Consider the following 13,665-nt stretch of genomic DNA (forward strand, 5'->3'; position numbering starts at 1 on the left):
AGAGTTGAGTGTTTCTCTTTTGGTGATAGTCTTTGCTAGGGTTTTATATGCTTGACTTCCTTTTTTTATTGATGTTGTTATTTCAATTTCTTACTCATAGGTTGGCTTTGTTGTGGGGTATCTTCTTTCAAGACAACTATTTCTTTTTTATTTTTGGTTCTAATTGATATTTTATTAGGGCTTGGTCCTACTTTGGTGAGTTTGCAACATTCTCTATCCTATTTGGTAATATCCTTTTATTTATTCAATGAAAGGTTTGTGATTTTGATTTACCCATCTTCTCAAACCCCTTTTTGGTCAATGTGTTGGTGCTAATTTTCAAGGGCACATCCTAGATTTTTGTTTTCCATATTTTTGGTTATGGGAAATTTCTTGTTTTGAGGTTTCTCTTGGCACAGGGGCTTCACTTAGTGAACCTTGATTATAGAATGTGTGTTCATGGAATATTAAATAAACCCAATTTTTTTTTAAAATATTTCCCTAAACTCCTTTTTGTCACCCTCTCCCAATACATGGCCCGAATTAAAAGCCCCCACTTTCACCAAATATTAATTTTTTTTTAGCTGGAATTAAAATTCCCCCTATTTTCACTGATGGGAAATATATTACACCCTCATTTTTGGGATATTAAACCCCCTAATATGAATGCATGTGATATAATATTGCCTAGCCAATGAAGCCCCCATGGTTTGTGGCCTTGCTAGAGCCCAATGCTCTCTAGGTTTCTTTGGTGTCAAGTGGTCTCATGTTTCTCTTCTCTTGGGTCTTCTCCATGTAGCTCCTATCGAGGTAGAATCTTCTCCTATTGCAGTTGGGAATCTTGTTGGGGCTAAGGCTCATGTTTGGCTCTTTTGGTTTCTTTCTTCCTCATTTTTAGGTCCTATTGAGGCGATGGCATCCCTTATGGAGGTGGTGAATTGCCTTGTGGGAGAGGTTGGAAGTGTTTTTACAAAGGATCTTCTTGTTTTTGGCTACTTTGAGGTAGGGATGGATAGAGTGAGGCCCTTATACCTTTTTGTGTCTTCCTCTTCTATTCTTATTGACATGGGATCCTCTTGTATGAAGGTAGAGAAGGGATTTGTAGGAGAGGGTTGGACATACTAGTTTGGAGCCTTTGATGGCTATGGTAGGATGTTTTTGGGAGCCCTATTAAAACCCAATGTGAAGGTTTGAGGAGCTTGTCAATACCCTTTGTTCCTCTTCTTTCTCTTGATAAGTTGGGAGGTTGAGGTTCTTCTAGTTAGTTGATATGTATTAGCCTTCTAGTACTAGATCTCAAAGTTATGGGAGCCTTATTAAAACCCATTGTAAATGTTAAGGGAGCCTAAAAAAACCCTTTTATTCACGAGTCTGATAGTTAGGTGTGATAGCTTTGGCCTTTGGTTTTGTGCAGCTTGTTCTTTAATATTTTTATCTATTGAGGTTGGATGTGGGTTGGTTGTTGGTTTCATTTGCTTCATCTTGTAGCAAAATTTTTTTAATGGGTTTCAATTCCCTATAAAAATATAGGGTTTTGGGTCCCTTCAAAACCCATTTTTCCCTTAATAAAAAATAATTACATTACTCAATTTAAATAATTTTGCTAAACATTTCAAATCAATTTAATTTTGATATATACAAAAGTACTTATTTTCTTCCACCATTTTTCATAACAATGCATTTTCAAGGTTCTATTCAATTCTTAGACTACCTCAAGTAACCAAGAGATGAAAAGGAGGCATAGTCTCTACCAAACATAAATGAAACTATAATTGAGAATGAACTAGATGTTCAAGAGGCACCTTTAGAGGGAAGCAATCTAGATAAAGATTTAAGAAAAGAAGATAAGGCACAAAAAAAACTTCCTTACACTAATCTACTTGGGAAGATAACACAAATTTTCTTACAAATCTTTGATTGCTATTGCAAAATAAGAAACACATACAAAAGGATTTATTACATGCAAATAGATTAACAATAATGTTCACAATATTTTTCATGGGGAAAACCCTTTTGAGAGAAAAATCCCACAATCCAAAAGTTGGCCAATATATATTTTTAAAATCAACAACAAAATAAATATACTTATGAAAAAATCTATTTGTAGGAGTATCACCAACCAAAGATCTGAAGGTAAATCTATAGCTATAATACCCTTATACATAACCTCCATCACATTCAATTAATATATAAGAAATACAATACATGAAACTACCAAATGGTATTACAAAACCATGAGCTAAAACCACCCAAAATGTACCACCCCAACTTATCCCTAATACAAGATTACCTATGACGTGTAAACACACACACCAACACATGTAGCTCCCTTTTATAGTTCATTTATATTTTCAACATATTTTTGTATTTTCTATTTCAAGAGACATAACTTTCAAATGCCATAACTTTTGAACCAGGTGTCTAATTTACAAAATATTTAAAGCATCAAAAATGTCATGATATGCTCTATCATGCTATAACTAGCTACACCAATTACAAACACTTTCAAGTATTATTCAATCTTCTAAGACCCTGAAAAATGACTCTAAAAATTTTGTTGACAACTTTCAAAAATAGAAACTTTAATATCTTCAAATATAGACATGAGCTTGCAATAAAAAATATTGGCATGGTTACCTAGCCAATCCAAACCTTAGGGGAAAATTTTGGAAAAATTCATGCTTAGATAAAAACTTACTATAAATAGTAACCTTATGTAAAAGAAAGTTTGAGATGTCATCTCTTAACAATTTAGAGGAGGAAGAATAACTTCAAATTCACCTTTAAGCACACATGGTAAAGTAAAAAATAAAAAGTTACAAGTCACTTGATTTTTGTTAAAAAAATAGTTGTTAATAATTATGAACCCAACACTATGGAAGTAGTTGACATGAAGGAGGGAAATTTGTAGCAAAGATAATGATGAGGAGATTCCAACCTTGGAGAAAACACGACTCAAACTTTGATTTAGTTCAAGGGGTAATCCTATACTATCCTTGGACTTTTACAAAACTTCAATTCTCAAAATGGTGATCTTGTGGCTCTAGATCCAATCATGTTGAACATGAATATGGCACATGACCTACAAAAATGGTCTAAAAAAATGTGTAGTTCTACAAACTTGGCCACGCCAATATCTATTTTCTATTGGTGCTTAAGGATTGTCAATTTTTTAGATACCTTGGAGAGATTGTTGACTTATGAGAAATCGTGTTTTTCTCAATTAAATCCCTTGGCAAATGTTGGTAAATATAAAATAAGCATAGAAGTCATTAAGGATACAAAATATAATGCAATAATTATTCCTTTCAATGCACCAATTTGAGATGTTCATAGTGAATGCTCCTTGACATTCTAGAAAGGTAACTAATTATTGGATGTAAATTAATGCTGAAATGAATTCCTATAAGCAAGATGCAATGAATCATGCCATAAAAATGTACTAAGTCAACTCCTTGCATCTATTGCAAAAGGAGGGGAGTAGATCTTTGGAACTTTAGATTCTAGGTCTACACCATGTGAGATCACTCCTCTACATTTTGGAATTGGCTTAGGGTGTGGGAATGCAGATTTTAAGTATGGATAAGACACATTGGGATCAAGGTCAATAATGTTACAATGTTCAAGAATTGTAGATAAGGTCCAACATATTTGAATATATTAAAATAAAAATTAATTAAAATAGAGAAGAATTAAGAAAGAAGCCTAACTTAACAAAAAGACATAAAAAATATTAAATTAATGATTTTTTAAGAAGATAGAAATGTCAATAAGATATAAAGAAAAGACAAACATAACATATTAGATTGCCATGAAAAAACAATCATAAATTTATAATTTAATGTTAAAAATATATTGAAAAAAAAAAAATGCCAATTTCAGATATAAATAAAAGGCAAACATAACATGTTATACTGCCATGAGAAGACAATCACAAATTTACAATTTTATGTTAGAAATATAAATATAAAACATCAAAAGACGTTAAATTGCTTAAAGGAACGATGAATTTAACAGCTGCCATCAATTATTCCCTCTTAAAATGCTCTGCTCAAAAAGTGCCTATCGAATCACACAAAGCCTCAGTCTTGCAGGAGACGGATTTATAACTTTGTAAGGCAGTATAAATCAGAAAAATAATCTAACTACGATTGGAAAAAAAAAAATCATGATGGGTATATTCTCAAAATAGAATTGATGTACACAATCAAGAATTTTTTGCGTAGATCGCTCTGATATAATCGAGATTGAGTTGGTCACTTTTCGTGGGAAAATCCGATATTCGTTTCCAAACTTTTTGAATTTTAGCTTGGGCTATGTAGAGGCGATCGAAAACAAAGCCAGCTTCATCATTGAAGTCCTCGTAATTTTCTCTAAGGTTATCTCTAATCGTCCTATAAATACTATACTTCTCCTGTTAACTTCCCCTCACACCCAAACATTCAGAATTCCCCCTTTCTGCTGTATTTACTTTCGGAAGGAGATGGAATTCAACGGAGCATGCTCGATGGCATTTTTAGTAGTATTCAGTAGTGTTGGCGTAATCTACGCATCGGATCCTGATATTCTCACTGACTTCACCGTTCCGGCGGGGCAGAACCCGCTAAAATTGACTGGGGATCTCTTCACTTTCACGGGATTCCGAAATGTGAGCAACAACAATTTAGCAGGACAGAAGGCGGTAAAAGTGACAAAGGCGGTGGCGGCGGAGTTTCCGGGGTTAAACGGACTGGGCGTGTCAATGGCGGTGCTGCAGTTCCCGGCGGGCGGACTGAACCCTCCTCACACTCACCCCCGCGCTTCAGAACTTCTGTTTCTTGTGGAAGGATGTCTCCTCGTTGGAGCTGTGGACACCACGGGAAAGCTCTTCACACAGACCCTCACTAAAGGGGATGTATTTGTATTTCCCAAAGGACTCTTCCATTACCAACTGAATACGGATAACAAGGTCGAGGCCATGGCTGTTTCTGCCTTCGGAAGCGCCAATGCAGGCACCGTTTCGCTCCCTTCTACTCTATTTACAACCGGTATCCCCGATAACGTTCTGGCCAAATCATTCAAGACAGACACACACACCATCGAGCTGCTCAAAGCTGCGCTTAAAAATCCCTGATTAGTTGGTTTCTTCTACCCCTCTTCGTCGACCACCCTTCATCTTTCACCGCCTACATAATAATGTTTTCTCTTTTCTTTCCTCTCTCTGAGCTTGAGCATGTTTTTTCAGTTTGTTTACTTTCTTTTGTGCTTGTGACTATAGTAAATGCCTTGATTTGTTTTTACTAAAATGTGAAAATAAAATCTCATGTTTAAGGCAGTATGATCATGGTCTCTCTGTCTATATATATCTAATATTTCGAAGAATTAAAAATGAATATAATACGATGTTGAATAATAGTAATACTATATTTTCCATTAGCGTCAATACTATATTCATCAGAGTCTGCATGTTTATGTCAGGTTAATACTAACTATATAGAGATAGAGAGAAACTATGTAGTCTATTTGGACATGCGACCTGACAGCCTTTCTACTTTATTTCCAAAATTCTAAATAAAGATTCCTTGCTCTGTTCTATTAAGGATTGCAACCATCAAGCCTCAGGCATTGCAAGGATCATTCGGCCTACAAAATGATTATTGTGTGATATCCATTCTATCACTGTTAACATAGAGAGAGCAAGAAATTGTATCTCCGATGCTATTCCCAAGACATAGTCCTCCCTATACCAGGAAATATCTCATTTCCAAACCCATAACTAAGTCTTCAGCTTATAGCTGAAAGGAGTGTTGCCGTTGCGTCCACTACAACCAATGAGGAAAACAGTCATCATCCTTGGCATAATAATGGAACTACTAGACTCCAAATGTTGGACTTCTCAGTAAGTGGTAACTCTTCTGATCTTTTATTGAATTGAAAATCCTACTTTAGCTTCTAAAAAATGACTTCAGAACTGCTCCTGTTAATTTAAACAAGCAGAGAAAAGATATAAACAACACATAACAGCTGAAAGTAAATTAAGACAAACACATAAAATAACACAAGTTTTAACGTAGTTCACTACTAAGTGGCTATGTCCATCAGAAAGCAGGGAATAACTTCATTAATCAATCTCCAATACAATATAGTACATCAAGTGCACACATATTTATATATTCATATTCAGACATGAAATGAATAGTTTAGGGAAATCGAACAGTCATGTGACTGTTGGGCTTCACATACCTAACAACTCTTTCATATACCATGTTTATTGTCTCCTTATTGTCTCCTCCTAAAATCATGTTGCTTGAGTAAAAAGGAAGATGGCAATCGTTTTGTACCTGCCGTTGCATTTGCTTAAAGTTTTGAAAGCCTCATCAACAAATCTGGTTTGTGCCTTTCTAGAAATTGATTTCATACCTCTCTGATGGCCATGTTTGGTGTCATTAAAACATTTACTAGTTGAAAGAGGCGGAGGTGTGGATAGTCTTTAAGCCGATTTGGTAAAAGAGTAAGTTTTATCAAGTTTATTATCATTGTTGTGGATATCTATCAAAGCATAAATCATATATATATATATATATATATCATGTTTATTATTTTCATATCTTAATAATCTTTCATCAATCAAATGGTATCTTATGGTGAGAAATAATTGAAGTGCACATTTGATCACTAAAGTTCTCTTGAGTGTAATCAATCAAAAACTAGTTCTATGAAACAAATACTTTTTTATGAACTTATTTGAATTCTTAGATGTTACCTATTGTTGATTAGTTATGAGAGATTATGCATATTCTTGTGACAAATGAACTCCAAATTTATGATTGTGAATAGTTGGAGTTACCATGTCTTTGTTTTCGATTAAGGCAAAAACAGGTTTTGAAGGGACCCTAAAACCCTTTACAAAGATGATTCTAAAAGGTTTCGAATCAAAACATTAAACCCAGAAAAGAAATACAAGACAAAACAGGCTACTGAAGATAGAACAGTACAAACTGCAGCAAAAAAACTAGCAAAAATCTATAAAGGCACAAAAAACTAGCAAAAATCCAAAAAGGCACCAAAAACCAGCAACAACGAACCACGAACCAGCACTGAGATAGAGACAAAACCATAAACAAGAACATAAACTATATGAGGCTCTCTAAGGTCTCCAAAACCTCAGGCTCCAATTGACTCATTTTATTAGCATCAGACCTTAACTCCCGATAATCCACAAATGCCTCCTTACTCATTGTCCTTAAAGGAAATAATCTTGCCTCGAATTCTGTCATGGATAATTAGCATGTTGAATTCATTTTCCACCCTATCTTCTTTGGTCCATGTCACTTGTCTCGCACTACCAACACCTTTATTAGCAAGGTAATCCGCCACAACATTTGATTCCCTATAAATATGGGAAATAACACATTTCTCAAAAGATTTTATGATATCCCTAGCCTTATTTATCCATCCTTCCACATTCCATAACGACTTAGAAATACCTTTGAGATAATGTATTATATTCTTGGAATCTCCTTCTATCCAAACATTTTTTAAATTGTGCTACTTAGCAAGATTTAGGCCTTGGAATTCCCTAATGGCTTTAGTGAGGTGGTTGGACTGGGTTCCCAAGGGGAGTGCAACCACTAAAATAAGTATACTATTATGATCTCTTAACACTCCTCCACATCTAGCCGACCCAGGGTTACCTTTCTCTGCCCCATCAAAATTAATCTTGACCCAACCCTGAGGGGGCCTACTCCAAGCTTTAACAATTCTGCATTTGGGATTAGATTTCAAGGCCAAAGAGATATCCACTTGCACCTCCCAATCCTTGGCAACTCTATGACCATAGTCATTGCAAACCAATCTACTATTGATATTCAACAAGGAGTTCACAATAGAAATGTTCTCATTGATGACTGAAATGATATTTATGAAGACAATATCAGGTTGAAGGTAAGAATCCCTAAAAATAAGGGTGTTGCGCTCCTACCAAATACCCCATGCAACATGAGGGAACACAAAAGACCACAAAGTTTGTAAGATATGGTTCTTAGTAGGCCCCTTCCATTGGAAAATAAGATCATTAACTGATTCTGGAAAGATCCAGCATAATTCCCATCGCTGAAAGACTCAATTCCAAATATCAACAGTGAAAGGGAAGTGCAAAAATAAGTGATCGACAGATTTAGCATCTTTCATGCAGAGATAACAGCTATTAGGAATAGAAAAACCTCTCTTGTAGAGATTATCTATGGTAAGAATATTGTTCAGGTAAAGAAGCCACAAAAAGATATCGATTTTAGGTATCAGATGTTTGATCCATATTTTCGACCACCAAGGAGAAGGAGGTGAGTTAACAGACTGATACACCATCAAGGTGACTAAGAAAGACCTTAAAGAAGAAGAAGAACTCCACACTAGAGCAACCTCAGAGTTAACATCCTCTATAGACAAAGAATTCAAAGATGACTGTAGTAGGCCAAGGGCGGGACTAACCAAGGATAGATTAACCCACCCCCCATCAACCCAATAATCCAATACTCTCAAGCCAAATAAGGCAATACACTCCTCTTTGAAAATACCAAGAACAAAATCTAAGGCCAGCGGAGTCTTACCCTTCCAACAATCATCCCAAAAGAGAATGCTCCTACCATTTCTCAACTTCCAACAAGACCCGAGTAAAGCAACCTCCCTAGCCTTGATGATACTATTCCAAAGATGAAATCCAATTGGGAGTTGTGTGGAATTAAGAAAAACATGAAAGTTTTGAAAATCATGAAGGTACTTGTTGAAGATTTTGATACTCCTAAACCCCAATCCTCCAAACCTCCTAGGTTTGCACACAGTCTCCAACGCCACCAAGGGGATTCTTTTCCTCTCCTCCACTCTAGACCACAAAAAAAAAATTGAATTCTCTCAATGATGTCTACATACTTAGAGGGGATCTTGAATAAAAATTAATGCATACACTAGCAGATTTTGAAGTGCTAGTTTCAAAAGTTGAGCTTTACCAGCCGTGCTCAACAAAGAACCTTTCCATCTCGTCACTCTCTATTGAATATATCAATCAAGGATATCCAAAAAGAATTAGGAGGCTTGGCCCTCGAATCCAATCCTAGATAGGTAGAGAGAAACACCCCAACCAAACAGCCAAGGACATTAGCAATCTTCTTTTGTCTAGCTTCAAGAGTGTTGAGATAAAGGATATAACTTTTAACTCTTTTCACCATTTGTCCCGAAGCTCTCTCATAAAGACTAGGGATATTATTAGTAACCCTGACTTCTCCAACAGTTGAACTCCCCATCAAAATAATATCATCCACAAATTGTTGGTGAGAATAGATCAGGCCAGTAGAAGAAGTTTTCAGACCTTTTAAGGAACCATTGGTAACCTGTTTCTGAATAAGTCTCCCCAAACTCTCAGCCATGATGGTAAACAAGATAGGAGAGATAGGGTCCCCTTGTCTTAGACCCCGAGAATAATTGAAAAAATGGGATGGGGAACCATTAACAATGACTGCCAATGAAACTGTGGAAATAAGTTTCTAAATAAGATGAATAACCCTATTAGAGAAACCAAAGGCAATAAGAACTTTCTTCGGGAAATCCCAATCCACCCTATCATAAGCCTTTGAAATATCAAGTTTCAACAGAAAGCCTTGGGATTTAGAGACAATAAGGGAATGAATGTTCTCATGAATAGTTATGATAGAATCCAAAATGTCTACCTAGAACAAATCCATTATGTTGAGGATAAATCAAAAGAGGCAAGATCCTCAATAGTCTAGAGGTTAACACCTTTGAGATGATGTTATAACAAGAGTTACACAAACTAATAGGATGGAAGGAATCCAAGGAATTGGCTCCCTGCATCTTTAGAATAAGGACTATAAAGGTAGCATTGAGTTCTTTAAGTAGAGATCGATCCCCAAAAACTTCCTTAACATCACTAGTCATGTTAGCATCCACAATATCCCAGAAGATCTAAAAAATGAACAAGGGGAAGCCATCTAGACTGGGAGCCTTGTTGCCATCAAAGGAAAAAATAACTTTCTTGATCTCCTCATTTGCAGGGATAGTGGTTAGCATTCTATTTAGTTCTTCAGTCAAAATTTTCAGGATGGAATCCACAAGACTGCTCTGAGCCTCCAAGTCCAACGAAGGATCAGCCTTTAAGAGGTAAGCAAAAAACTCCACAACAACTTTACTAATCTCCTCCTCTCACTCAAGTTTGATTCCTCCTTTAATAATATAATCAATTATGTTTGCATCTCAATGCTTCAAGGTAGTAACATGAAATAATCTAGTGTTTCTATCTCTAGCATGTAACTAAAGAGACCTAGATTGATACTTCCAAAAAATAATATTATGTTATTTTGACAGAATGTCACTTTCCTTGTAAAAATTGTGCCCAAAATATCCTTCTCTTTGATTTTCTTCCTGAATAAGATTCAGCTCAGATTGAAGGGTAGTTTTCATCATAAATATATCACCAAAGGTTTCCTTTTTCCACTTTTCGACTTTCTCCTTCACAACTCTAATCCTTTTGGCAATACAAAGCAATGCAGTATCGACAATCTGAATATCCCACCAAATCTTAATAAAACTATGAAAACTCAAGTGAGAAAGCCACATTTTTTCAAATATGAAAGGGAACCTCCTCCTCCCACCCTTGGGTTCCACAAAAAAACTAATTGGAAAGTGATCGGATCCGATACTGAACATCACTTTTATAGAGAAAAATAGTGATGTAGCCAATCTGTGGAAATAATAGTCCTATCCAGCCTCACTTGGATAAGCTCATCACCCACCCTTCTATTAGTCCAGGTGTATTTAGCTCCTGATAGATCAAGGTCTATGAGGCACTAGTCATTAATAAAATCAGAAAAATCTCGTTTACTATCCCTATGAATCTGGGACCCCACAAACTTTTCTGATTCTTGAAGAGGAGTGTTAAAATCTCCCATAATAAGCCACGAAACATCAGGATGGTTTCTTCGAAAAGAAGTTTCATCCAAAATCTCCTTCTACAAACCTTATCGTTGGGAGCATAAATATTAGATATGATCTAGGAAAATCCATCTCTACTATTCTTGAACAATGTGGCAACATGGTTGTCATCATCACAGATAAGGGTACCTTGAAAAAAATGTGAGTTACACACAGTAACAATAGCTCGAGAAGCACCGTCAAAGCTACTACCTTGAGATTCACAAAACTTGAAAAACTTAAGTTTCTCAACTCTATCCTTAGGCATTTTAGTTTATTGGATAAGAAGAATATTTGGTCTGTGATCCCTAGAAAAATTGTGAATAATGTCTTGTTTGTGGGTACTATTAAGCCCCCGAATATTCTAGGATAAAAGTTTTATTTCTTACCAAGAGAGTTGAAGAGACTTTCATGGATCATCTTCTGTGACCCATCAACAATATTCTGGAGACATTCCTACTCTCTTTGCCATTTTATTGATTTTCAACCCGCACTTTGTGGAGGCCCACAATTCACTTTAGATCTATTCCAAGTGAAAACTCTCATCCTAGGGACCTACTATGATTTCTTCCTCCTCCTTTCCACTTTCGTGTAGGACATATCTTCATCAATCTCAATATCTTCCAGGTTAATATTCTCTTTTTCATCTCTATTCTGCTCATCCTTAGGAGAGTGAACAAAATCCCACACAATGATATTCAGATCCACATCTGAGAGAATTTCATTGATATTCAGAGCTGAAGAAACCTTAGGAAAAGAATTCTTAACACCATTAGACTCCAACATGCCAAAGGATGAACCAAGCACAAGCAAGGATTGTTGATCCTTGAAAGTACATTCCAAATGGCCATTTGAGTGCTTTGAACCCTCAAAATCAATTCCTTTATTACCAAGAAGAATATTTTTGGACCCAACATCATGGGGTAATTGGACTACCAAATCCCCATCTTCTGTGTTATCAATCTTATCCCTATCATTACTTTCTGCTAGCCTCTCATTCATACCTTCCTTGTTGTCATTATCCTTCTTCTGCATAGAGGATGTCTCCATATTTGTGACCATCTGAACAGGAGGGGTCTTCATCCTATCTTGGTTATCCTTTATGAGAGCAATGGAAGCCTTTGCATTCATGTTCACTAGAGGATCTCCCCCCACCTTGTCCTTCTTGATCAAGATCATCATTTTTTCCATTTTGAGGGCATCTTTTCACCCAATGTCCAGCTTTCTTACACACAAAACAAATAAAAGGCAATGACTCATATTCAATGGTATGAGTCATTGACCTCAACTTAGAAACTAAGTCAATCAAAGGAGGAAGATCCTTAGATCAACTAACCCCCACACAAATAGGAGCATAAACCATTCTTTTTCTGATAGAAATCATAGGGTCAATCAACAACAAATCATCGAAAAACTCCATCAATACCCTTAAAGATATCCTTGTGCTAGTATTCCAAGCGAAGCCCAGGGAACCTAACCCAAACATGCACAAGGTCTTTTTTTTTAGGGCAAGAGAGGACCACCCCATAATCCAAGGCCCCCCATAGAGAATAGCAGGGATATGCTCAACACATGAGAAAGAAAAGGAAAAGAATCCCCTAAGAAGGGCAAAAATCTCAACCTAGCCCTTTAGCTTCCACTTTTTACTAACAAAAACTCACTATTTTTATCAAAAATAACAACTGGTGGAAAAGACTATTTCCTTGTTGGTTTAACCCCAAACAATGAGGCTCACTAATTACTCATGACACCAGATTGGAAAACCCACTCTGATTGACCTGTGATGGGTTTCTTCGAACAAGGAGCTTGCGAATCGCCAGGATGAAGAGTACTCCCCCTGGAATATCAACCTTGGGGCCCCATCATCTGGGTCCACTTGAAACCCTATTTTTGGATCTACACCATCCTCGTATCCAACCTCCCCATGGTTGTCTACATCACCAATAAGTTTGGGGGACAAGTAGCCAGACTCTAGTTATCTATGTCACTACTAATGTGATCGAAGAATCCCTCCTGCAACCATCCTGAAACCTTTGCTCCATCTGCTCCAAAATTCACTCTAACAATTGTTAAAACCTAAAACTTTATGGTTTGAACCAACGATGTAGGCTCTACAAGAAAGAAGCCCCACCATTTCTCCAAGGTTCTCCCCATGGTAAAGCATGCTCCATTGTTATTACCATGTCTTTGTTAGTTCATAGAATTAGATGTAATTAAAAAGCTGGATAAATTTAGAAATTATTGTAGCTTGCATATGTATTTGTATCTACAGGTTAATAGTTTAGAGTCATTGACACAAAGTGATTAATATACGTAAAAATTTATTTTATATTAAGATAAATTCATTATGTTTAAAGGAAAGGTAGATCAATTATGTTTTCTAAATATAAGAGTGGGTCCCATATAGCTACTTAGCTTATTTTGGGTAGTAGTGTTGCTCAACTTCTTAAGGAGCAATTTGTGGAGCTAGTGACCCCATGAACATTTAATTTTGCTACTTAATTTTTAGCATTCATATTAAATTATTTTTTTAAATGAGATTATTTGGAATAATCATTGCAATTTAAATTTGAAGGAAAAATGGGAAGAAAATAAAAAGAAGACAAAACTTTGAGGAGTCATGTGCCTTTTTTCTCAATATGCAATTGTTGCTTATTTACAACCACCCCTTTTTCAAACCTTATTACTAATTGTTAAGAAATAGTTGCTCTACTTAAATAGGGAAAT

The 13,665-nt window shown here is 36.0% G+C and overlaps 1 protein-coding gene across 1 annotated transcript; it reads left to right on the plus strand.

The window, feature by feature from the left end:
- Window positions 1–4,486: 4,486 nt before the first annotated feature.
- On the plus strand, window positions 4,487–5,092 carry LOC131040859 (germin-like protein 9-3). The gene has a single exon (XM_057973816.2). The coding sequence runs from the start codon at window positions 4,487–4,489 to the stop codon at window positions 5,090–5,092; it is 606 nt and encodes a 201-aa protein (XP_057829799.2).
- The last annotated feature ends 8,573 nt before the right edge of the window (window positions 5,093–13,665 follow it).

This window comes from Cryptomeria japonica, chromosome 10, assembly GCF_030272615.1.
Source record: "Cryptomeria japonica chromosome 10, Sugi_1.0, whole genome shotgun sequence".
NCBI classification, from domain to species: Eukaryota; Viridiplantae; Streptophyta; class Pinopsida; order Cupressales; family Cupressaceae; genus Cryptomeria; species Cryptomeria japonica.

What these genes read in the sequence shown, in the direction of transcription:
- LOC131040859 (XM_057973816.2), top strand. Translation starts at nt 4,487, where the DNA reads ATGGCATTTTTAGTAGTATTCAGTAGTGTTGGCGTAATCTACGCATCG.